Here is a 26,632-nt window from a genome sequence, read left to right as displayed (position 1 = left end):
AAATTGAATGAATGAGGGAAGGTATTAATTAGAGCAAAAAATATAAATAAATATATTTAGAGAGAGAGAGAGAGAGGTCCGTAAAATCCTGGCATTAGTTCGGACTTCGAACGGAGAGAGGGCGTCGTTGCCTAAACCCCCTCTTTCTTTCTCTCTCTCTCTCTCTCCCTCCAGATTGTCTCTCTCTCTCTCTAACCTCTCTCACCCTCACATTGCGATCTCTGCAACTTGAAAGCTCTCTTTCATTTTGATCTCATTGTTTCCTTCACGGGTTCGTCTCTTTTTCTCCCCCTGAAAGTATTGACGATACTCGTCTTTGCCGGTACACCCTCTCTTTCTCTCTCCTCATTTCATTGCCACCAACATTCATATACTCTCTCTCTCTGGATTTGACTTTTTCTTTTCTATTTTTTTTTTGGGTTTGTTTCTTTTCATGATTTTTTTCCTGGGTATTTTTTATTTTTTATGAGGAATCATTGGTTGTGTTGTGTACATTCTTCAAAATTCTGTGTATTGGTTTCAGCTGGAAATGGTGGGGTCCGCTTTTTCTTCTTTTTTCTTTTTGTGTTTTTTCAAGTTTGTTTTGTAGGGGAGTTATCTTTTGGCAGATTATGAATCTGATTATGAGGTGAGTGTATAGAATTGGGTTTGGTTTTTTAGTTAATTTTTTGATAATTATAAGCCTTTTTTGTGTTTTTGTCTTTGTTAATCTTGTCTTCAAAGTTATAGATATTAAAATTCTGAATTTGAATGTAGTTCTGGTGATTTTTTGTATTTTCTATTTTTTTTTGTTGTAATTGTGTTTAAATCTTCAAATCTCATTGTTGACAATTTGTAAATCCATAGACACAACTGTTTTGAATGCAAATTTGATAATGTATACCCTTCTATGGTCAAAATTCTGAATTTGAATTTAGTTGTATTGATTGTTTGTATTTTGGTTTAATTTTGCCTTTATAATTGTGTTTAAATCTTCAAATCTCATTCTTGACAATTTGTAAATCCCTAGAAACAGCTGTTTTGAATGCAAATTTGATAATGGCTAATCTTCATGGATTTCCAAGTCCCTAGACACAACCCTTTTTTTTCTAATGGGTTTTTTATGTACTCTCAGGTTAGGCTTTCTTGCAAATTGTGAATTTATGTCTTGTGACTTAATATTCCTCCAGGCCTGTTGAATCGGCCTTGGAGGAGGATATAGTACACAAGAGGCTCCTTCAATTATACCGGTAAAGCCAAGATGTTGGGGGATTATGAGGGATTTCTGTTATAGATAGGTTATGTGATAATACAATCACATTGAATTGAGGCCTAAAGAGAATGACACGGGGCAGGATAAGGGCGAAGCTCCGTCGGAGCAATCTGTACACATTTGCATGCATTCGGCCCCACGTTGATGAAACGGAGGAGCCACAACAATTCCCAGGCCCTGGATTTTCTCGAACCGTGCATTGCAACGAACCAGAACTCCATGAAAAGAAACCTCTTAGATATTGCTCTAATTATATATCAACCACTAAGTACAATATCATCACATTCCTACCCAAGGCCATCTTTGAGCAATTCCGTCGTGTTGCCAATTTGTATTTCCTTTTGACGGCTATTCTATCGCTCACAGATGTTGCCCCATTCTCAGCTGTTAGTATGATTGCTCCTCTAGCCTTTGTGGTTGGGCTTAGTATGGCCAAGGAAGCTTTGGAAGATTGGCGTAGATTTATTCAGGATATGAAGGTTAATATGCGAAAATCTAAGGTTCATAAAGGGGATGGTGTATTTGGTCCTAAGCCGTGGATGACACTTGGTGTTGGAGATGTGGTGAAAGTTGAGAAGGATAAATTTTTTCCGGCAGATTTACTTCTTTTGTCATCAAGTTACGAGGATGGAATTTGTTACGTGGAGACTATGAACTTAGATGGGGAAACAAACTTGAAAGTAAAGAGAGCTTTGGAGGTAACATTGTCTATGGATGATGATGCGACTTTCAAGGATTTTACAGGAAAGATTAGATGCGAAGACCCGAATCCCAACCTTTACACTTTTGTGGGTAATATCGAGTATGATCGTCAGGTTTATCCTCTAGACCCTAGCCAGATTCTCCTCAGAGATTCAAAACTTAGAAATACAGCTTATGTGTATGGAGTGGTTATATTCACTGGTCATGATAGCAAAGTCATGCAGAACGCAACAAAATCTCCTTCGAAAAGGAGCAATATTGAAAAACAGATGGACAGGATCATTTACATTCTTTTCAGCTTCCTCGTGTTGATCTCATTGATCAGCTCGATAGGCTTTGCAGTGAAGACAGAGTTCCAGATGCCGGAATGGTGGTATTTGCGACCATTTGTTGATTCAAAATTATATGATCCCAACAAACCTGCCTTGTCAGGCTTATTCCATTTGGTCACTGCCCTTATACTCTATGGGTATTTGATACCCATCTCGCTATATGTTTCAATTGAAGTTGTGAAGGTGTTGCAAGCAATGTTTATTAATCAGGACATCCATATGTATGATGAAGAGACTGGAACTCCTGCTGATGCACGGACATCGAATTTAAATGAGGAGTTAGGCCAGGTTGATACAATCCTCTCTGATAAAACTGGCACTTTGACATGTAACCAAATGGACTTTCTCAAGTGTTCCATTGCTGGTAAGGCCTATGGCACACGTCCTAGCGAAGTTGAACTTGCCGCTGCAAGGCAGATGGCTATTGATCTTGATGGGCAGGACTCCGAGGCATCCCATAGAACTGGTACAAATGTTTCAGAAATTGAGCTTGAGACAGTTGTTACTTGTAGAGATGAAAAAGATCAGAAAACTCCGATAAAGGGGTTTAGCTTTGAGGACAGCCACCTCATGAATGGAAGTTGGTTAAAAGAGCCAAATGCAGATGTCATTTTGTTATTTTTTCGGATACTTGCTATTTGTCACACTGCAATTCCCGAAATAAATGAGGAGACTGGTGGATATACCTATGAAGCAGAGTCTCCAGATGAAGGAGCTTTTCTTGTTGCAGCAAGAGAATTTGGATTTGAGTTTTGTAAAAGAACTCAGTCGAGCATAATTGTCCGTGAAAGATATCCTTCTCATAAAGATCCAATTGAAAGGTTAGATCATGAATCAATAACTTGCATTCAATACTTTGGGCTTTGTTTATTACCTCTCGGGTTTTAGCGTTTTAGCATCTTATATGGTTTTCTGGGAAATTTTCAGGGAGTACAAAATTCTCAATCTTTTGGACTTCACTAGCAAAAGGAAGCGAATGTCTGTTATAATCCGGGATGAGGAGGGCCAGCTTCTTCTCTTGTGCAAAGGTGCTGACAGGTTTGGCTCATGAAACCCTTTCCTTAAACTTTCCATTTGTTTTAGCAGGTTAGAAATACAAAATGAGAAAGAACATCAATGCACCTACACTTTTTTTTTTTTTTTCCAATTTTATACCAAAAAAATTATTTATTCCGAATCTTGATAGAAAATTCACAAATTAATGGAGTTTATGATGTTATTCAAAATCATATTTCACAAATTAATATACAAAACATTCAAAAGGAAGCGAATGTATGTTATAATCCAGGACGAGGAGGGCGAGCTTCTTCTCGTGTGAGGTGCTGACAGGTTTGGCTCATGAAACCCTTTCCTTAAACTTTCCATTTGTTTTAGCAGGTTAGAAATACAAAATGAGAAAGAACATCAATGCACCTACACTTTTTTTTTTCTTTTTTCTTTTTTTTTTTCCAATTTTAAACAAAAAAATATTAGTTATTCCAAATCTTGATAGAAAATTCACAAATTAATGGAGTGTATGATGTTATTCAAAATCATAATTCACAAATTAATATACAAAACATTCAAATTAAAAATAAAATAAAAAATGCAATGAAAATGAGGGCTGGTGTCATCCGAATCCGATTAATGGGTTGAGTCGGTTTATAGGCGGGTTGACAATTTTAACCCGCCAACCAAGCAACCCATCAATTTTTATTATCTAACCCACTCACCTACTCAAACTGCACTGGTTGGTTTAGATTGGTGCGGTTTGGCAGTTTGTTTGCGCACCCTAACCTCTAGTATATTCCTTTGAACTTTTTATGGTAGGACTAGGAGGCGGATGAACTTTTAAGCTGCTTAACTCCTTAATCCCTTTTGTCTAGACTGGATTAGAGCTAAGTTGATTTAGTAATCCAATGCATTTTTCCTTTGCTTGAGTTATGCAGCATTATCTTTGAACGGTTATCAAAGAATGGAAGAATGTATGAAGAAGCCACTACAAAGCACCTGAATGTTTATGGGGAAGCTGGTTTGCGTACACTGGCACTTTCTTACAAAAAACTTGAAGAGGCAGAGTATACTGCTTGGAACAATGAGTTTGTCAAAGCAAAGACGGCCATTGGCGGTGATCGGGAGGCAATGCTTGAAAAGATATCTGATATGATGGAAAAGGATTTAATCCTTATCGGTGCGACTGCTGTGGAAGACAAATTGCAGAAAGGGGTACTTTTTATTTTCATTGCTATAGAGCCATAAATTTATATAGAATTTTCTTTTGTTCTTCTTCAACTTGACTACTGTATTGTCTTCTCTGTAGGTGCCTCAGTGTATTGATAAACTGGCTCAAGCTGGTCTTAAGATCTGGGTTCTGACTGGAGATAAGTTGGAAACCGCAATAAACATAGGGTCTGTATCCAACCAATCAAAGTGATTGGAAAAAAAAATAAGAGAGAGAGAGAGAGAGAGAGAGAGAGAGAGAGAGAATGCTTGATTAATCCATTGTAACTTATGACTTGTCTTCGAAATTAAAGATGCTCCAACAACTGAAATAAAACGACTGTTTTTGTGATGCAGATTTTCCTGTAGTTTGCTTCGACAGGGCATGAAGCAGATTTGCATATCAACAATGAATACAGCAGACGTGTTAGCAAAAGAATCCAAAGAGGTATATGTTTTAGAATAAGGGATGTGAATGATTTTCAGAAAATTTATACCATGTCTTGTTAGAAATTGTTGCTATTTGTTACTCATCAGGCTGCGAAGGAGAATGTTTTGCTTCAAATCACCAATGCCACTCAAATGATCAAGCTCGAAAAGGATCCTCATGCTGCATTTGCATTAATTATTGATGGGAAAACACTAACTTATGCTTTAGAGGATGATATGAAGCATCAATTCTTGAATTTAGCAGTTGATTGTGCATCTGTCATATGTTGTCGTGTCTCTCCCAAGCAGAAAGCCCTGGTACTGTTCTTTTCTCTCATCAAATTTTGCTTTTTCTTCTGAACTTTGTGTTTCCTACTAGTCAATCTCTAGATCCTTCTTTGTGTGTTGTTTGTGTTTGTTTTATTTTAATTTTATTTGGGCACTAGGTAACAAGATTAGTAAAAGAAGGAACCGGAAAAACCACCTTAGCAATTGGTGATGGTGCAAATGATGTTGGAATGATTCAAGAAGCAGATATTGGTGTTGGCATCAGTGGGGTGGAAGGGATGCAGGTTTGCAATATCCCAGATTCCTTTTTCGTAATGTATCTGTAAAATGGTCGGTACAATTCTGTTGAGTTGTGATGTTGTTGGTACTTTTGACTTAATTGGCAATTGCTTTTTTTGCATTTTTTCTTTTTTAAAAGCTAAAGAAGTTGATGCGTTCAGTAACTGCTTTTTTTTTTAGTCTTTTCAAACTAGCTTTTTGGTGAGAAATTACCCTATTCCCTCAAGTATTGTGAACACATTGGAATTTCTGAAAGTATTGAAGGTATAATCATATTTTCACAAATTTGCTAAAAAAGGGTAGTTTTTTTTTTTTTTTTTTTTTTTTATGGTTTTGCCTTCCCCAAACAAGCTTTGGCCTTTGGCTTTTAACTTCCGGGTTTTTTTAGCAAAAAAGTTGCTTATTTATGAGATACCAAACAAAGCTTGACAATCGAACTATTAACCACATTTGGGTCAACTTGTTATGATTATTGTCTAGCTTATTTACTCAAGGTAAAGTAGATTCTGTCCTTGTGAGCATGTATTGCCTTTGAATGTTATTGTCAGTCTTACAGAAATCTCAGCTTTTTGCAGGCTGTGATGGCTAGTGACTTTGCTATCGCGCAGTTCCGGTTTCTGGAAAGACTTCTGGTTGTCCATGGACACTGGTGTTATAAGAGAATTGCTCAGATGGTAACAATTCAAAACTGGCCATATTGGCATAGCATGAACTTTTTTTTCTTTTTCTTTTTGTTTTATTTTTAAATTTTTTTGATTAATGCATGTGCCTATTGGCCAGTTTTTAGTAATGCTGCAAAAGTATTCTCTTTAATTTTATGGTTGCACTGCGAATGATAACTCTAGAAAGATTAATATTTGAATAATCTCTGATTAGTATAAATAATTTTCAATGGCGATATTGGACTACGGATTCATATTTTAAGAAAAGTGATTCATAATAAAACATTTTCAAAGGCTTAATAGGGGGGAAAAAACCCAAGTCATGTTTTTTCATTAGCAATTATCATATTGCTTTTATTTTGTCTCTCTGATTTGATTTTCAATTCTCTGCATTCAGATATGTTATTTCTTCTACAAGAATATAGCCTTTGGCCTCACACTCTTCTACTTTGAGGCATTCACTGGCTTTTCTGGGCAATCCGTTTACGACGATTGGTACTTGCTGCTCTTTAATGTTCTTCTCACCTCGCTTCCCGTAATTTCACTTGGAGTATTCGAGCAAGATGTTTCTTCGGAGATCTGCTTACAGGTAGTTCAATGAAACAGTGTTACATGCACTGAATTAAAACACAGAAAAATATATAGAAAGTGTATTGCGTGATTTAGATTTATTTCGAGTATGGCCCCATAACACACTCAAAATGGATCTCAAACCACACATTATTCTTTTTGTGCATTTTCAGTTTTCTAATTTTGTGCAACTATCATTTCTTAGTTCAATGATATTTAACATCGGCATCTGAAATTTCGTTTCCGTATAATACTTTTCACACTTGTACTCACGCCGTGTATTTCGCAGTTCCCGGCGCTTTATCAGCAAGGACCGAGAAACTTGTTCTTCGACTGGACAAGGATATTTGGGTGGATGGGAAATGGCCTCTACTCTTCCCTCGTTACTTTCTTCATCACCATCATCATCTTCTACGACCAAGCCTTCCGAGCTGAAGGCCAAACCGCTGACATGTCCGCCGTGGGGACTGCCATGTTCACGTGCATCATCTGGGCTGTGAATTGCCAGATTGCGCTCGCGATGAGTCACTTCACATGGATACAACACCTCTTGATCTGGGGTAGCATCTCCACGTGGTATCTGTTTCTCTTACTCTATGGAATGATGCCCCCGGTTTATTCTGGCAATGGATTCCGACTCCTCATGGAAGTTCTGGCTCCCGCACCGATTTACTGGTGTACCACGCTCTTGGTAACCATTGCTTGCAATCTTCCCTACTTGACTCATTTATCGTTCCAAAGATGTTTCCATCCAATGGATCATCACATCATCCAAGAAATCAAGTACTACAAGAAAGACGTTGAGGATCGACATATGTGGACTAGAGAGCGGTCTAAAGCGAGACAAGAGACCAAGATTGGTTTCACGGCGAGAGTAGATGCAAAGATAAGGCAATTGAGAGGGAGGCTAACAAAGAAGTATTCGACACTAGGTCCCCAAGTTTTAATGTCCCCGTCGTAACATTGCTTGTGATATTCCCCCCCCCCCCCCCCCTATTACTTTTTAATATAATTTTTAGGGGTTTCAGCCGCTTTCAATTTTATCGTATGGCCCCTTTTTCAAAATTTGTTTGGCGGTTATTATTGTTTATATAATTTAGTGGGATTTATTTGTTTTGAAGGAAAGTCCCATTGATTACACCAATGAGCTTTGTAGCTGTTGTATGTACAAGTTTTTTGGAAGATCTCATTACAGCTTTGTGAAAAATTATTGATATCTAACCTACCTTCTTATTGTACCCCATATGCATTTTATTCACCTACTTTCATGAAAGAAATAATTTTCTTATTAATCTTTGTGCAAAAAAATGGCGACGAAATACATTTTCATTTTCTTCTCCTTCGTAAATAAAAAATCCTTTGATAAAAAAATACAACAACATTTTCTTCATCTCTCCTGAAGAAAAAACAAAAAAGGATGAGATTCTTGGAAATGAAAAAAATCCGTGAAAGAAAAACTCAGATTCCTGCTATATTTGCAAATAGAAGGGTCATTAGGGCATCCACACAATGGGATAGCCAAAATTGTTTATTAAAGTGTGTGTTATATGACAAAAAGTGATAAAAGTGGGGCTCAAAAATATTTGTTAAGATGTGTTAAAAGTTTGTTAATTTTAGAGAGTGAGTGGTGGTGCAATGGATGTGTTAAGGGGTGTGTTAAGGTGTGTATTAAATATATATACATATATATATATATGTGTATATATAATAAATAAATAATTTAGTTTAATAAAAAATTTAAAGCCCAAAATTAAATTTCAAGTCCAAAAAAAAAAAAATCCCAACATGTTAAAAAAAAAAAAAAATCGTTGACCGGGTCAACCGACCGAACATCCGGCCAATCAACCTGAAAGACAAAACAACGTTCTCCTTCGCTAGCTAAACGGCTAGTTGCAGATAACAAACATGACTAACACACACCAATAACACACCTACTAACAGCTTCATTGTGAAAGCAAACACACAAAATGACTTGCTAAAAATTAGCAACTAACACTAACATAGTGTTTAGCTACTCTATTGCTGATGCTCTTATGCAAAGCAACGGTCTTGTTAGTGCAGTATATGAGGCTGCTTATGAATTAGAGATGCTATATTTGCAAATAGAAGGGTCATTATACAAAGCAACGGTCTTGTTAGTGCAGCATATGAGGCTGCTTATGAATTAGAGAGAGAGGAAGTCAGTGAAGAAGGTGATGGTGATATGTTGATGAGAGTTAGTGAGATGGTTGGAGGTGTTTGGTTTGGTTTTGATGGAGATGGTAGTAGCACCAATACAATAAGTAGTTATTGACTTTTAAAACTCACAAGTGATTTTTTTTTTCTTTTCTTTTGCTTGTAGTGAGAAGCTATTAATTGTTTTTTTGTCTTCTTTCTTTTTATTTCTTGTCACAATTGAACATTTCAACTTGGGAATTGATTGTTATTAATAGAAAAGGTTATCCATTACTCTTTTAAGAGATGGTTTAGAATGCTCTAAATAAATATATTTTTTAATTTTTTATAAAATATGAATTAGATTTGAAGTGATGTGATAGAGAATTGATGTGACATAAATAAGATGACATGACTTAAATAAGATAGTAATTTTTTAATTTTTTTTTAAGACATCCCAAACAATGTGAAAAACAGAATATATGATCCATTACTCAAATGTAGTGTGAGCTTTGCAACTAAGGGATTGATTCTTTACTATGGCAATGTCAAACATATGGATTGATAAGAGTTAAAGTGAATAGGTGCATAGTGTATTTAACTCAAAATACGCAATGTCCTTTTTTATTCACTAGACTGATGTGTCCAAGAAACAACCCAAAAAAAAAAAAGTAGTAGAAGAAAGAAAGAGAGAGAGAAAAAAAAGAGAAGACATTAAGCGGGAGAGAAATTAAAACATGAATTGGCCCATGGTAAACACAAAACTGTGTCCTTAGTGTGACCCGTTAGTTTTGTTAAAATGATTTGAACTATTTATTTTATAAAATATGTTGAATATATTATGTGTAAAATTAAGATTGATCATATATAAATGTCAGATGATTGAATCATATTTATTTAAAATATTTTTGATGTCAATGTGACTTGAATATTATATATTTTGATATATTGAAAGTAATAACTAAAGAGTTAAGAAAATGTTATCTATAATAAGAAACGAACCCGTATAATTTTAAGTGAAAAAAATTGAAAATGTTTTTTTTAAAAAAATCATTAAGCCAAGTTATCATTAAGATATGAATTGTAAAAAAAAAAAAAAATTTTTTATCATTTTCATGATAAACAAATGTGAAAAGGTTTAAAATTTATTTTTGTCACTTTCTACCAATTTAATCCATCCCTACCGATCTCATTACAGAACCTTAAAAAAAAAAAAAAAAAAAAGTAAATAAATAAATCCTTACAGAACAAAATCAAAGAAAATATTTTAAAAAAATGTCAAGGCTTGTTTGGAAGCAACTCTGTTAATATTTTTTTTTTGGGTCTTTATATTTATTTTTTTTGTATATTTACGAATTTTTAAAATATTTTCAATACTGTTGTACCCTCAATTATTTGCCATCCTTTATATTAGTACTTTTTTTTTTATAATTTTTTTTAGGATCATATTACTTTTTTATTATTTTGCACATCTTTTTTATAAAAAATAAAAAAAAATATTTATTTAAATCATTCCAAACATTCTATCATACTTTTAACTTTTGTAAAATTAAGTTATTAAAAAAATCACTCTAAACTATCCTTCAAAAAATTACTTCCCTTAATATAGACTTTTCAAATCTAGATTTTTAGAAATTTTTAGTTTAAAAGACACTAAAATCTAAAAAAAAGACACAAATTCAAAAGTCCACTAAAAATCCAAAATATTTTTAGTTTTAATTTTTTTAAAACCTTTTATTCAATTTTCAATATTTTTAAAAAAACAATTACTAAAATAAAATAAAATAAAATTGGAATTTAGAAGGGAAAAAAAAAAAAACCATGTTCAAAATGAGAGACCAAAAGTCCAGCTTCGATCGGATCAAAGGGAGCCTGGACCTGGAGTGTTGGTATCATCATCATCATGCCTCCCCTTTCTCCTTCCCCTCTCTCTCTCTCTCTCTGTGAACTCTGCAACCTAAACCTCCATTAATCTAGACTTCCAACATTCAATCACCACTTCTCAAAACCCTAGTCTCTCTCTCTCTCTCTCCCTCTCTCTCTCTCATCTCCCAATTCGATCTCATCTCCTCCAACAATTCGTATACCCCCTTCGGTTTGATCCACGAAATCATGGCCCCTGATTCCTGATCGCCGGATTGTCCTCCTAAGTCAAGGGTTTGAGCAGTTCTATATATATATTTTTTGGGTTTTTTTTTTTTTGGGGGGGGGGGGGGGTTAGAATTTGAATTGGTAATTAGGGTTTCGTAAGGTCGTTGATTTTGAGAGCTATTTTGATGGAGCCTCGCGTGGGCAATAAGTTTCGGCTCGGTCGGAAGATCGGTAGTGGGTCGTTTGGAGAGATCTATCTCGGTTTGTCCTGATTCTTGCTATTTTTGTGGTGGTTTTGGTGGAAAGTTGTTTAATTTTTTTATTTTTTTTTATTGAAATTTTTTCAGGTACTAATATTCAGACAAATGAAGAAGTTGCTATTAAGCTTGTGAGTCCTCCAATTTTTAACATTTCTTGTGTTTCTTCATATGTTAAATGTTAATCTTAAGCCCCTGTTTGTTGAATTGTATCCAAAACATTAAAATTATTCTTCTATTGCAATCGAATATATTTGTTGTAAATTTGTGAATTTGAAAGCTGGAATTTTGTTTCTGGGTTCTGGTTTGTTACAAATTGCATGGAATAATCAGTTATGAGAACATTATTAGTCAATATAAAATGCCTATAGTTTTTTCTATCAAAGTTAGGAGGCAATTTTGGATGAATTGAACTAGGGATTGTTGAAATTGTACTTTTTATCATCTAGAGTAATTATGTGTACTATTTGAGAGATTTTATTTTTGGAATCAGACCGTGGACTGAGTGTAGTAATTGAGTTTTGTTGATTTTCATCTAATATAAGTAACGTAAGATGCAATTGACACAATCTTATTGTAACCAATTGTGTTATCATAAAATTGTGACTTGGAGGTTGGAAATGTGTGTTTGTGACCTGTTTCGTCCCTTTTTTTTACCTAGACAAACACCCTACATGCATTCAATCTAGTAGACTAGTGCACAACAAAATGTAGCAAATTTCACAAAATAATCAGATAAATAATGGTTATATTGACTCGTTTGGCAACTACATATTTTAGTCAGAAAGTTAAAAAGTCACTATAAGTTGTTACATCACTCTTTCTACTTTTCTGCACATCTTTTTGTAAAATACCAAAAAGTTATTAAAATAGCCTGTTCTTAGACGAGGTGTGAATGTAGGAAATAATTCTGGAAAAAAAAAAAAAAAAAAAAGACTTAGAATTTAGAAGAAAATTTGGATAAATTTAACTTTGGATTTATTGAAATGTACTTTTAGGCTTTCAACTGAAGAACTTGACCATACTCCTTTGTTTTTATTATTATTATTATGATTATTATTATTACTATTTCCTAATCAGGCTGCCTGTAATTTTCATATAATATGATGAATACATGAGATGCAGGTGAAGCAATATGCAGTTGGTGTTAACAATTACTGTAAAAAAGTTGATTTCCATTGGAGCTTGTTTGGGTTATCATGGTTAGGCAGTTACAATTATGATGTTGTAACTGAATGCGATTTTAGGTTTGGATTCATGTAGAGTAAATATTTTGTAGTTGGGATAATTTTGGTGAAGAAAAGAATGGTTGCATTAAAGGAACCATACATTTGAGAGAATTTATCAATCTTTAAGAATGTAAATGTAGTACTAATGGTGTGATGTTCAAGTTGGAGGTTATCACATCATACAGTTGCATTATTTTATTTTCACCTGAAGCGTTTGTTGTTTTAATTGGGCATGTGGATTTGGGCCTGATACCCAACTTTAGACTCGTTTGTATATGGCACGAAGCCTGTACTTTCTCAATACAGGGGATTGAGGACTAAGGGCTTGTTGAAAGCCAGCTTGCTTATAACTTGGAATTGTTTAGCTGGCCATTAGGATTACTGTGAAACCTGGGTTTTTTGGTGGCCAATTGCACAAGCACCAAGCTTTGAGGAAATTAGATGTTTCTTGATTAGTGGATGGTGTTTTGTGCGTTTTGGCAATGTGATGTAGGCAACATAGCTGCTACTGTGGTTGTTGTGAGTGTGTGTGTGTTTTAGGTGCATGTGACCCAGTTCAGTGATACCTAAATTTTTTAGCATTGCTTTTTGATACCTAGTTGGTGTTCTCCAAATGAAATCATTTTATATTCAGATGAGAATCTAAGTGTTTGCATTTGGAGTTGTTGACATAACATCTACTTTAGTTTGGTTCAGGAAATTCTTGATGGTTTTCCAGTTATCAAGATCTTATATGCAATTCTTTTCATACCAGCATACTTAGTTGAAATATAGAGGCATTTGCTGTAATAAAAAGGGAACGTGTGAATGGTGCTACCACTCGCTTACTTTGTTGGGCATCGATTGGGAGCTTCTTTTTGTGTGTGCGTGTGTGCATGTTTTTTTTTTTTTTTTTTTTTTTGGCACACATTGAGGACAGATGTTATGCACCCACATTTTAGTACTTATCAAGTTGCCACTTTAGCTAGTTATTATCATGCAAGATCATTGGTATGGCATAGCTTAGATGTGAACTACGGCTGCTAGTGTTTATGACTTGCGCAATTTCTTTGGATTTATCTCTAGTTTGATTTATTGTGTCTTCTTATGTGCTTGAATTGCTTCTGGTAATATCTTGTGGAACTTTGATGGTGATGGTTAATGCCTCTAATTGATGAATTTTTGTTGTCCTTATATTAGGAAAATGTGAAGACAAAGCATCCTCAATTGTTGTATGAATCAAAGTTGTATAAAATTCTACAGGGAGGAAGTAATGAACTTTTCTATTTTCTCAGTTTCCAATTCCTCTGCACCCCCCCTCCCACACACACACACACACACACAAAAAAAAATAAATAAATAAATAAATAAATAAAATAAATAAAAGAGCCCATATTACTCCTTTATTTGGGATCCTTATAAGTTGGTATTTTCCCTAAATTTTGGCAGCTGGAATTCCAAATGTGAGATGGTTTGGTGTTGAAGGAGACTATAATGTCCTTGTGATGGATTTACTAGGGCCTAGTCTTGAAGACTTGTTTAACTTTTGTAGTAGGAAGCTATCTCTAAAGACTGTTCTTATGCTTGCGGATCAGATGGTAACAATTTTCTTATTGCATCCAATGTGTTATAATAACAATGAACGAACTTTGTTTAATTGTTATCTGGAAATCATATTATTTTCAGATCAACCGGGTTGAATTTGTTCATTCCAAGTCATTCTTGCATCGAGATATTAAGCCAGACAATTTCCTTATGGGTTTAGGGAGGCGTGCAAATCAGGTTTTGGATTGCACTTGTTTTTCTTTTTTTCTCTTTTTTCATCCCTTGTTACTTGTTTCCATCATTTGTGGTAGTTGATTTGTTTGTCATTCAATTGTAAATAGGTTTACGTAATTGACTTTGGTCTGGCTAAGAAGTATAGAGACTCCTCAACTCATCAACACATTCCTTATAGGTATGCTTTTTTGAACTGTTTAATGGATGAATTTTTTCAGGCTTTCGTATTGGAAGGGTTTGATATTGCACTGGCTCAGATCCTACCTGATATGATATGTCTAGTGATCCTGATTTACCTGCCTTTCTTCCTCCTCCACCTTGGACTTCTTATATTATTGCCCTTACTAGATTCAGTATAGCTAAATAATAACTATTACCATCTTATTCTCTCTTTAAATATTACTTCATCATATAAAATGCAGAGAAAATAAGAACTTGACGGGTACTGCAAGATATGCGAGCATGAATACTCACCTTGGCATTGGTATACCTATTGTTATTTTATCTTTGATTTCATCATATAAATAAGCATAATGTTTTACAATAATGCTATGGTGACCAAATTTGGGTACCATTTGATGGGTCACCAATGCATTGGTATAAGACATAAAAGGTGGAACTCATTAAACCAATACATTGGTGACACATTAGATGCTTTTCAAAATTTGGTATCCAAATTCGGTCATCATAGCATTATTGAACTTTTTAAGCATTGATCTTCCCTCACCATGTTGCTTTTGTACTGCATAGAGCAAAGCCGGAGGGATGATTTGGAATCACTTGGATATGTTCTTATGTATTTCTTAAGAGGAAGGTAAACATTCCTGTCAATCTTTTTTATTTTTGGTGTTCATATTTTTGGCAATTGTTTAGTTATTACTGTGTATATATTTGCAGTCTCCCTTGGCAAGGGCTGAAAGCAGGAACTAAGAAACAAAAGTATGAAAAGATCAGTGAAAAGAAAGTTTCTACCTCAATTGAGGTAATTAATGTTTTTTCTAGTGTTATGCCATTGATATTTGTTCAGCATGTAACACTGGGAATTTCACTGATTTTTTCTTAGGCCTTGTGTCGGGGTTATCCTACAGAGTTTGCATCATACTTCCATTATTGTCGTTCACTGAGGTTTGACGATAAACCAGATTATGCTTATCTGAAGAGAATATTTCGTGACCTTTTTATTCGTGAAGGTGAGTTTTTGTTTTTTTGTTTGCTATATAGTTCTTAGATTTGTAAGGAACCATATGTCAACAGTTATGTTTTCAATTATAAAGTTGTCTTTTTAGTGTGAGACTGTAAAGAGTGGTTTTCTTCTTGCTTCAGGCTTCCAATTTGATTATGTGTTCGACTGGACTATTTTGAAATATCAGCAATCACAGCTTGCCAATCCGCCTTCCCGTGCTCTTGTAAGTGACATACTACATTTGCTATGCTTGCATTCCAATCAGCCTCACATCCCAAAACTTCCCATCCAGGAAACTCTAGCGTTGGCATTATTTATTAAACTGATCTTTTGGACAGGCTGCTGGAACAAGTTCTGGGATGCCCCATGCAGTCGCCAATGCTGATAGACAATCAGGTAGTTTTGCATTCTCTGTCCCATGTTTAAATTGTTGCCAAGTCAAGTCCAATTGCATGAGCAAACCTTTTTTGGGGGGGATACTACCTTCCTCATTCTAATATTCTATATTTCAACACTTCTGCTTTTGTGTTTAATGCAGGCAACACTTTTTCTTTACATACCACTACTGTCTGTGTTGTATGGATTTTTTTTTTTTTTTTTTTCTCTCTCTCTTGTACAAATCAGCTAATAATTGGTGATTAACTTTATTTGAATATTCTGCACTTATTTGTGATGAATATCTGATCTTATTCAGGTAACTTGGTGTGTGTTTCATATGGTCAGCACTTAATATGTTTATGCTGTGAATGTGTTGTAGGGGGTGATGATGGTAAGGTTACTGGTTGGTCTTCAGCAAATCCCTCTCGTAGTAGGAGCACTGCAGTACCTGTAAATGCTGGAGGCTTGCCTAAACAAAAAAATCCAGCTACAAATGATTCGCTGGGAACCAAAGACCCTATGGTAAGTTCAAATATTTACTTTTTTTTATAAAGTACACTGTTTCTATGGAATTACCTATGCTGGTGCATGCAAGTTCTGTTACTAGAATGGTTAAAGTTCAACTTTGGCTTTGATGCAATCATGGCATTCCATGGATATGGGAGATGCTGTTAACAAACATTTTCCAAACCGTTAACCTGCCTGAAATAGATAAGCGTTATTTGCGTGTGTGCAAAGTGAGTTGGCTTGGCTGTGTTGGGTCCAGCCTAATCAAAAATATTGTTCGATTTGGGCATTGAAACTTGGCAAGGCAAAGTGAGCATCTCCAATGGTTCACTAGCTAAAACTCTACCTATTGTTATATTTTAGCAATGAATAGTGATGAATTGTTATAATTTAGCAATGTTGCTCCAATGGTGTCTTTGCTATATTTTCTTGCTTTAATCATGACCATTGAATTGTGGTTTTCTAGCTTAAATCACAACCACTCGTTATCATCTCTGTCTCCATTTGATGAGTTGGCAACTTTACCTTCAGCTATTTTTTGCTTCAAATATAGCACAAGGGATACCAATGCTAAATTATAGTAATGGTTTTACTTTACCTCACCATTGGAGAGGTGATTTTGGGACATCTTAATATTTTGTAGCAATAGCAAGACTTTTACCTATCCATTGGAGAAGCTGAGCTTCTCTAGTGGCTAGCTATATGGGCTGCTATTGCTAGAAAATGGCAGGAAGCATAATATTTTCATCTCCAATGCCTAGCTATATGGGCTGCTATATTTTAGCATTGCTACACCTTGTGGCAAATTTGGCATGAGGTTTAGCTATAAGTAAATTTTAACTAGTCCTTTTGTTTCTATATCTCTCATGGTGGGACCTACATATTATGTTACATGAACTCGATGTGGGGTGCGGGTATGTATCTAGAGGTCGAACTTAGCAAAAAAGAGTCATTTTTATATTTGTAATAAATTATACATCATTTGTTGTGTAATTGCTATAAAGTACCTTTTTGACATTGGGGGTGTTTGTGGAGATCATAGAAGCAGCTTATAGCTTATTTTAATATGGGAGTTTGTGCCAGACTATTTAGTGCAGTTTCTGCTTATAGCTTATTAGGCAGAAATAGCTTAAATAATCTTAAAAAAACTGATTTTTAAGAAGCTGCGTGATGGGTGTTTTTAACTTCTGCTTTCTAATTATCAGCTTTTATTTTAAATGAATTTCCACCAATTTAGTTACAAATATATGAGAAGTGTCCAATGGAAAGTATCGGACACATAACCCACACCCTTGTCTGAGTGTTGGCTGTCCGACACGGGTATTTGATTTATTTGGAAGAGTCCATGTAACATAGCCTACATATGCATTTCAATTTGGCATTTTGTAAGAAAATCAATTTGGCATTTTGTAAGAAAATAAAAGAAATAGCATTTGCACCATTGGAACAACATTACTAATAGATAACATTTTGTCATTATTCATTGGTAAAATATAACAATAGCTAGCCATTTAGCTATTGAACCATTGGAGATGTCTGTCATTTTCCACAAAAAAAAAAAACAAAAAAAAAACAAAATGTAAATGTTGTATATTTGTACACACTACAATATTTTGACAAGGGTCAGTGTGAAACCAGCCCGCTAACCCATATATGTAAATGGATGTTAATCATTCCTATCCTCTTCTACTAAATGCCTCCTCCACTTTTTTTCTCACCCTACTGTCTTCGAATAAGGATTCTTGAAATTCCTCTCTCTCTCTACTGGTATAGAGCCTCTCACATATAAATCTCAAAGATACGGAAAAAAGAACTTTTTGTTTACATAATATTTATTTATACTTGACAAAAACAATTTGTAGATATCAACCTCTAATATTTATTCATGTTTTAATACATATTACAACTAAGCAGGAAAAAATAATTGTTAAAATATATTTATATATTTACTGTACAAAATATATACATGCTCCCATTCTTAGAAACTCCTATATGCCCTCGCTCTCCCACCCCCACTTTTTGCAACTTCGGTTCAGCTAATGCATCATATGAACTTACTTTTGGTATTCTCATGGAATAGTGATGTTGGCCTGCCTTTTTTTTTTTGGTTTTGGTTAATTAAAATGGTGCTTGGGGCGTGTGCAGTTATCTAGTTCTAATTTTTTGCGGTCAAGTGGATCTACAAGGCGACCTGCTGTCTCTACTAGCCGTGACCAAATGATTGTCGGAAGTGAAATTGATTCCTCCCGTGCCCGCAACACAGATGCAAGCCCAGGAGCGCTACGGAAAATGTCAAGTTCAGCAGCAGCACAAAGAAGTTCATCAGTTTTATCGGGAGATCACAAGCGCGTTGCTTCTAGCAAAAACTCCTCTAACATAAAGAACTTGGAGTCCACGCTCAAGGGTATCGAAGGCCTGCATTTTAATAGCGATGAGAGGCAGCATTATTAGCTGCTGCTACTACATCGAGCAGACCCTCCTCTCCCACTGTAAATCATGAAACAGTATACTTCATCGTGCACGTTGAGCTGAATTTGTGTTTTGTGTTTTGTTTTTTGAGGAAAAAGCTGCTAAGCTGAGATTTAAGGCAGGCCCAACCGAGTATAAGGTATGTTGTGAGTGATATATATACACTATTTTGAACTGTAATTAGGCCATTGTATTGAATTTCTTGGCTCATTTTGATTACTGAAAGACTTATGAATGAATATCATAAAAGCTTAAGATGATAAGCTTTGTTGCATTTGAACCCTTGTGATGAGAATAGGTACTAAAATGAACTAGTTTACTGATTGCTCTAAATGTGAAGGACTTGGAGATATTCACAATATGATATGATGTGGTACAAGGAGGCCAAGCTATATATCATGTTAACTTGCAGCTATGCAACACGTAGAACTTCGCATCTGTAGTTGTTTGTCTCTGATATGTGCATTTTGTGTCTGGTACTTTAAAACACTTGTAATGGTGAAGTGCGTGTTTTTTGGGATGTTCATACTAGTGAGTTTAGCATTGTTTTGGGATCTCAATAGTTGTAAATAAACAAAACTCTCAATCTATAATTAGTTCTTTCACTGGTATTCAGTGATTTAGATCTCACTTAAAATGGTAGATCTCATTGAATGAACTAATCAAGGACAAGGGTTTTGTTTATGCTTGTGGGATTTGAGCCAACAAAATTATTATTTTTATTTTTTTTTGCACTCATCTTGGTTAGTTCAATTTGCTGATTAAAAATAAAAAATAAAAATCTTGATTAGTTCAATTTTAGGATTATATATTTCACTTGTTTTGAATTAGTCCAAGTTTTGAATCCAGAATTGAACCGGTTACCTTTGGTTTGGATTGGGATTTTATAGGTTGGTATAGTTCAGTTAGGTAAATAATCATCTATTTTTATTAGGAAAAATTATAATTTAGTGTAATTTAAAAAAAAATTATAAATACATGAAAAAATTTATGTTTTTAATTATTAAAATTGATAAAATTTGTAATTTATTTTTTTACAATTACACTGATTTGTAATTTATTTCTTAGTATCTTATAATATAAAATAAAATTGTGATAAGTGTAAGTATTATTAAAAATTTAAGTCAAATAAAACAATAACCTATAATTCACAAAACTGAAAAATTAAGGCTCCGTTTGGTAAGCCTCTTAAATTATAGTTTCACCCATTGATTTGAGTGTGATGTTTGTTTTGAGCTTTCATATCATAATTCTACATTCGTTTCTCAAAATTCAATTCAAAACATAATCATTACTTTTCAAAATTCATAACCAAACACATAATTCAAAACTCAAATCAATATTTTAATATTTAAAATATTTTTAAAATATTTTAATTTTTTTAAGATTTTAAATATTTAAATATGTTACGATTTTTTAAATTTTTAATTTTTTTGAATATTTCTAAATATTTTAATTTTAAAATATTACGATTTTAATTTTTTAAATTTTAAAATATTTTATAAAAATAAATTCAAACTCTATTTTATAAAAATATTTTTAAATATATATATATATATATATATTTAGTTACGATTTAAGTGTAGAGTTATGAAAGTAGTATGGAGTTTCGAGTTATGTGTTTGATTATGAGTTTTAAAAATAATTTCTTAATTGAGTTTTGTTTTGCGTGTTTTGTTACGATTTAAGTATAGAGTTGTTTTTAAATTTAAAGTATTAAAATTTTAAATTATTTAAATTTTTTGAATATTTAAATTATTTAAATTTTTACGATTTAAATTTTTTGAATATTTATTTTAATTTTTTACTTATTAAATTTGTTAGATTATTTAAATTATTTAAATATTTATGATTAAAATTTTTTGAATATTTATTTTGAAAAAAATTATTTCTTTTGTAGTATTTTCAATTAAAAAAAATGTTATTTTCTGTTAATAATAAATTTTTTTAATTGAATTTTAAAAAGAGTTTGGTTATGAGTATTGATCAGAATTTTCAATAGTGTGAAAGTAGTGTGTTTTGTTATGAGTTATAACAATTTAAATTAAGTTTTGAAAATTCTTTTTAAAACTCATAACTAAACAAATTTTCTTACTTCACATGCCAAATCATGCTTTCAAAACCCAATTCCACATACAATTCAAAACTCAATTCAACACTCTATTTAAAAATCATAACCAAACAAATTTTCTACACTCAAATCATAATTCCACAACTTACAAATTTAAAATACAACTCATACTCTCAAATCATATTTACAAAACTCCATCAAGCGCAACCTAATTTTCCAAGTCTATTGTCAAGACACTGGTGGTCCGAATCAACCAATTTTGAGACTTTTTGATTGTCGGTTTGAATAAATAAAAAATAATGTTTGAGGGTCCGAAATTAGTGACTCGAATTTAGCTCAAAACCCAAAACGACGTCGTTTTGGGTTTTGATTTTTTTTTTTTTTTCTTCCTTCATCGTTTTGGGTTTTGATTTTTTTTTTTCTTCCTTTTCTTTTCTTTCTTTTCTTCCTTTTCTTTCTTCTTCTTCGTTGCAGAGGCGAGAGAGAGAAGAACACAGAGGCGAGAGCGAGAGCGAGAACGCAGGTCGTCATCGGCATCGCAGCCCGTCGGCGTCCCAGCTTGTCGGCCGATCTCGCAGCTCGTTCCTCGTAGTTCGTTGACATCGCAGCCCCGTCTCCACCTCTGCCTCTGCTCGCCGCCGCCTCCGCATCCACCTCCGCCTCCACCTCCACCTCCACCTCCACCTCCGCCTGATTTTGTTGGCCCCTCCAGTTGAGTTCTTCTTCTCCTTCTTCTCCTCCTCCTCCTCCTTCTTCTTCCCCTAATTTCGAGCCAAATTTGAGCCCCTATATTCGGGCCCTGTAGCATTACTGATCAATAAAATCACAATTGCAGTATGATTTTTGTCCAAGTTGACATTTCAATTGATTTTTTAGTAATATTGTTTTAATTTTTTTTAACAAAACTTTAAAAATTTTACAAGACTAGATTGATTTCAAATATATATATATATATATATATTATTACTAAAGACGGAAATACTTTAAAGTTTGACTTCTTTTTTTTAGATTTTGATTTTTTTTTTTTTTTAAGATATACTAGACAAAGCTGAAAAATAAAATTTTTTATACAAATTTTTTTGAAATTATTAAAGAAAAAGTTTTAAAATGATATATATATATATATTTTTTCAAACTGTACCTAAACAGAGAGTTTGAATTGTGTGGGGGCAGTGGTTTTACAACACAGCTACATTTGCAAGTCCAAACAACAGTTCATCATCAGACTCCTCAGAAATGAGAGAAAACAGAGGTACTACTATTATTGTTTATTTTATTGTACAATTTGAATTGACAATTCCTATGAACGTTAACCTCACACTCCCTTGATGTTCACACTCAACTGGCTTTTGCTGCCTAATTCACCAATCCTATTCATTCCTCTAATTGTCATAAATTTGCAACCAATAAAAAGAAAATGCTTTGTTTACAAATGATTTTTATACAATGATACGCAAATTTGAAATAAAAGGGCGAGTTTTATATGTGGGTTCATTGTATCTTTCGTCTCATATTTATGTCATATTTTATGAAATTTTTTTGTGCTCAGCACAACTGGTGAATTCACCGGTCTAAAAAAATTATTGGATATGAATAGGAAAATCACATGGCAAAACCATGTTGGTTTCGTTTGGGAAGTAGATGGACTTTTTAGCTATTTTAACCTGAGTTAAAAAGTTTCGTTTAAAATGGATTTTTTGACTTTTTGAGAAAAAAATAAAATGATTATAATTTAAATGTGACATTTTGTTTTATTAATTTTTTAATCTATTTTATTTTTTTTATGACTAAAATAACCTTCAACTCACATGCCAAAAAACATAGCCACTGCACTTTCCACTAATTACAAATAACTACACTTCAATGTTGTTTCTCAAATACAATCACTTATCATCTTTTTATACTACATTTTAAATACTCTCTCATGTGACGTAATCACAACCTCTGCATTTCAAATACTATCTTATGTTACATAACCACAACTATTAGATATTAGGGAGGTGATTGTGACCCCTTCAATCAATACCCCCACCCTCCTCCCCACACACGCATACACGTGGGGGCCGGTGATTGGAGGAGAAGAAAAAAAAAAAAAAAAAAAATTGGTCAATCAGGGAGAGAGGGGGTCGTGGCAGTTCAAGTCATTTTCCTAGATATTAATAGAGCTTATGTGCGGTAATGATTGTGAATGTGTGATATAAAATAATATTTGAAATGTGATATAAAAATATAATGAGTATAACATTATTGTCATAAATATGATAAATTTTACTATCTAAATCAATCAAAATGGAGAAAACCACTGAGTGTCCATACCCTCTGAAGCATGAAATTTTTTTTTGGTTTATCTGAAAAGAATGATGTTTCAGACCACTAAAATAGCAATTCTAAAGCTACACTAATGAGGTAGCAATGCTGTGGATCTCACCTTGATGTGATATTTTGGCTTAACTTTTGTTTTGTTTTGTTTTTGTTTTTTTTTTTTTTTTGAGAGTGTCAGCTCAGTAGAGCTCTTTTAGAGCTACTAATTATCACTGATTTGAAAATGTGGAGCATGAGAATAACTAATTTTATTTTGTTAATATAGAAGTTTCAATAATTACATTACAGAAAACAAAAACACAATCAAAGGATTTCCGAAATCGGTTCTCTTTCTCTTCTTTTGGATTGAGGATTTGCATATCTCGAAAAAACAAAAAAGAACATCCAGAAAAGTATATGGATCACATTTATTTTGACTGTAATTCATACACTAACTTTGAATCTACACATTATATACCTCATTTCCAACATAAAATGCATGATAAAAAATTTAGTAGATAGCATTTTTCTTCAACTTTATATATTGATCAAATTGGATTCTTGAATTTCAAGCATGACATGTATTGATCCAAGGTTTCATAAAAAAGAAAGTTCCTTGGAACCCATAAAAGAACAAGGGCAAACTTCATTTTTCTCCCATGTGGTTTGGACCGAGTATGAATTAACTTCCTTACATTTGAAAATCACCACATAATAAGTCCCATGTGATTTCTAGATTGAAGTGCACACTAACTTTAGTTAACATAATAGGTAAATTGACAATTATACCCTCATCTTCATCTTCTTCTTCTCATCTTCATCTTCATCTTCTTTTCAGTTCACCTTCTCCTCTTCTCCATTCTTCTTTCCTTTTCACAAACCCAAAAGGTAGAAGGTAGATATGTATATATATATATATATATTCTTCTTATTCTGAAGTGAGCTTCGTCTTCTCAAATCAATGCTGGAACTGTCAGAGTGTGCAAAAACAATTTTAATGTTTGCTAAAAAGCATGTATTTTTTAGAAAATTTCCAAAACAGTTCGTAGAACATGTATTATCCAAAAATGAAAACCCAACAAAATAATTTCAAAACATCAAAACCCAAAAAAAAAGGGGGGGGGGGGGCAAGAAACAAATTAAATCAAAATTATATCTTGAAACGCTTTGAGAACCAAATCCAGGAACAGAAACATTCACAAATCAAACAAAAACCCATATCAAAAATAGGAAAAAAAGGATGAGATACATACATACATACATACATAGATTGCATTGTCATCTCTCTCTCTCTATATATATATATATATATGTTTGTGTATATTCATTTCACTCTGTATATACATGTTCATTTTTTAAGTTAATCTTAGATCTGCGTGTTCTATTGGTTTCACAATCTGGCATCTTCATTCAAGACCAAACAACCCAAATGAAAAATAAAAACCCAAAACAAAAACCCAAAAATCATCATCTCAATGTTTCAAATGATGATGGTAATGAATCCAATGTGGGAAAATCATACACATATATAATATAATCATATATGTATGGATATACAGCAGAATAAAATTATACCAACCTCTTTTATCCATTGTTGATCAAGTTGTGTGATGTGTGTATTTCTTCTGAACCTCTCAATATTATATCACTCACTTCACACTTTAAGAATAAGTGTCTTCTAACCTATGCAAAACTTGAGTGCCTAATTGATAGAAAACCACATGCCTATTTATAACTGCTAGGTTAGGGACCCCTATCAGATAAATTCATTATTTTTTTTGGGTGAATAAATAAATACATTATTAGATAAACCTTATTAGTTTCCTAATTAGTGGAAATTGATAGCCTTAGCCAAACCACCATTTAGAGTTCTTGATATTTTAGGCAACCTCAATAATTATCATCCATAATTATCAAAAGATAAATATACATGTAAGGATAAATATATAAATAATATATAATATATAATTTACAAATATTAATATGCATGTGGGCCACCTTAAGTCTTCTCTTAGGAGACACAACTTACATTCTCCCATTTGGTCCACAAATCATATAAACAATGTATTGGGTGATATGTACTGAATTATGGCCATTATATTTGCCTAAACTTTAATATTGAAATCCTCATACTCCATTGCCAAGTGTTACTACACGAATCATAGCGGTTATGCCCCATTTAATGGACATTTCCTTTTATAAATTACAATGTATGACACTTCTCAATGAGTACTAAATAAAATACTTCAATTTACAAATGACTAACAAATAGCCATTCGGGTCCTACTTTACTTATCCCAATGGATAACAAACATGACAAATACTTTAAGTGCACAATCAAAGTTCATGTATTTATTCTAAATAAATATTGTTTTCAATAGCGAATCCCTCAAAATGATAAAGTAATTTCATACATCAAAAAAGCTAATTAGTCCCATATGAACCACATGATCATTGTGTACTTTAACCGACAATCATTTTGTCATGGGATCTGCAACCATCAACTCAGTGTCGATGAGCTCAATAGCAATTTCTTGCATCTTGACTTTCTCTCTAACAACAAGATACTTTATGTCAATATGTTTATTTCGGCTCCCACTTTTATTGTTTTTAGAAAAGAAAACTGCAACCGAATTATCACAGTAAATCCTTAGTGGTCTCGAAATGGAATCAACAATCCTTAGTCTTATGATAAAATTTCTTAACCATAAGGCCTGTGTTGTAGCTTCATAGCATGCAACAAATTTCGCTTGCATAGTCGACGAAGCAGTTATGGATTGCTTGATGCTTCTTCAAGATACAGCTCCTCTAGCAAGAAGAAAGATATATCCTGAAGTAGATCTTCTAGTGTCGGAACATCCAGCAAAATCCGAATCTGAATATTCAATCACCTCTAATGAATCTGCATGTCTATATGTAAGCTTGTAGTCCTTAGTTCCTTGCAAATACCTCGTAACCTTCTTAGCAGCTTTCCAGTGCTCAAGGCCTGGATTACTTTGATATCTACCTAACATTCCTACCACAAACCCAATATCAGGTCTTGTACAAACCTGAGCATACATGAGACTACCTACTGCAGATGCATAAGGTATGTTTTTCATCTGTTCTTTCACCAAATCATTTTGTGGTGATTGATTTAGACTAAATTTGTCTTCTTTGACAATAGGTGCTACAGAAGGTAAACAAGACCTCATGTTAAATGTTTCCAAAACCTTTTCAATGTAGGCCTTCTGAAATAGTCCCAATGTTTTACAAGATCTATCTTTGTGAATCTCTATGCCAATGACATATGAGGCTTCACCCATATCCTTCATTTCAAAGTTTTCATAAAGAAATTTTTTCGTTTCATGTAACAAACCCAAATCACTACTCACAAGTAGAATGTCATCTACATACAAGACTACGAATATATATTTACTTCCACTAACCTTAAGGTATATACAATTTTCAACAATGTTCTCCGTAAACCCGAATGAAGTAATAATGTTGTGAAATTTTAAATACCATTGGCGGGTGGCCTG

At 33.5% G+C, this 26,632-nt stretch overlaps 2 protein-coding genes across 5 annotated transcripts; both read left to right on the top strand.

Annotated features, from left to right (window-relative positions):
* The first annotated feature begins 52 nt into the window (after positions 1-52).
* LOC145813475 (putative phospholipid-transporting ATPase 4) lies at positions 53-7,954 on the top strand. Of its 3 annotated transcripts, none has more exons than XM_082908928.1 (11): positions 53-322; positions 1,115-3,107; positions 3,214-3,324; positions 4,215-4,491; positions 4,586-4,674; positions 4,843-4,933; positions 5,023-5,232; positions 5,361-5,486; positions 6,057-6,155; positions 6,541-6,732; positions 7,003-7,954. In XM_082908928.1, exons 2-11 carry the CDS (start codon positions 1,321-1,323, stop codon positions 7,672-7,674), a joined length of 3,654 nt encoding a protein of 1,217 aa, XP_082765054.1. In that variant the 5' UTR covers positions 53-322; positions 1,115-1,320; the 3' UTR covers positions 7,675-7,954. The 3 variants fall into 3 exon arrangements, with proteins under 3 accessions (XP_082765054.1, XP_082765053.1, XP_082765055.1); XM_082908927.1 differs by having other exon boundaries at positions 113-322; positions 4,996-5,232; XM_082908929.1 differs by lacking the exon at positions 53-322 and adding an exon at positions 493-628.
* Positions 7,955-10,648: 2,694 nt separating this feature from the next.
* Positions 10,649-19,013, top strand: LOC145813474 (casein kinase 1-like protein 2). Of its 2 annotated transcripts, XM_082908925.1 has the most exons (14): positions 10,649-11,219; positions 11,306-11,346; positions 13,624-13,693; positions 13,873-14,021; positions 14,110-14,205; positions 14,310-14,380; positions 14,625-14,686; positions 14,953-15,016; positions 15,100-15,184; positions 15,266-15,392; positions 15,526-15,608; positions 15,724-15,781; positions 16,143-16,285; positions 18,416-19,013. In XM_082908925.1, exons 1-14 carry the CDS (start codon positions 11,144-11,146, stop codon positions 18,719-18,721), a joined length of 1,431 nt encoding a protein of 476 aa, XP_082765051.1. In that variant the 5' UTR covers positions 10,649-11,143; the 3' UTR covers positions 18,722-19,013. The 2 variants fall into 2 exon arrangements, with proteins under 2 accessions (XP_082765051.1, XP_082765052.1); XM_082908926.1 differs by lacking the exon at positions 13,624-13,693 and having other exon boundaries at positions 10,722-11,219.
* The last annotated feature ends 7,619 nt before the right edge of the window (positions 19,014-26,632 follow it).

The sequence above is a fragment of the Camellia sinensis genome, chromosome 15, assembly GCF_055761805.1.
Source record: "Camellia sinensis isolate YWXY chromosome 15, ASM5576180v1, whole genome shotgun sequence".
Lineage (NCBI taxonomy): Eukaryota > Viridiplantae > Streptophyta > Magnoliopsida > Ericales > Theaceae > Camellia > Camellia sinensis.
Note: the sequence above shows the minus strand (reverse complement) of the source record. Positions and strands in the feature narration are given on the sequence as shown.

Excerpts from the sequence above, each read along its gene's own strand:
- LOC145813475 (XM_082908927.1), top strand. The coding sequence starts at position 1,321 with ATGACACGGGGCAGGATAAGGGCGAAGCTCCGTCGGAGCAATCTGTAC. Across the intron at positions 4,675-4,842 it reads GAAACCGCAATAAACATAGG|ATTTTCCTGTAGTTTGCTTC; the intron begins GTCTGTATCCAA and ends TTTGTGATGCAG. Across the intron at positions 5,233-5,360 it reads CTCCCAAGCAGAAAGCCCTG|GTAACAAGATTAGTAAAAGA; the intron begins GTACTGTTCTTT and ends TTTGGGCACTAG.
- LOC145813474 (XM_082908925.1), top strand. The coding sequence starts at position 11,144 with ATGGAGCCTCGCGTGGGCAATAAGTTTCGGCTCGGTCGGAAGATCGGT. Across the intron at positions 14,022-14,109 it reads TTATGCTTGCGGATCAGATG|ATCAACCGGGTTGAATTTGT; the intron begins GTAACAATTTTC and ends TATTATTTTCAG. Across the intron at positions 15,609-15,723 it reads ATCCGCCTTCCCGTGCTCTT|GCTGCTGGAACAAGTTCTGG; the intron begins GTAAGTGACATA and ends TCTTTTGGACAG.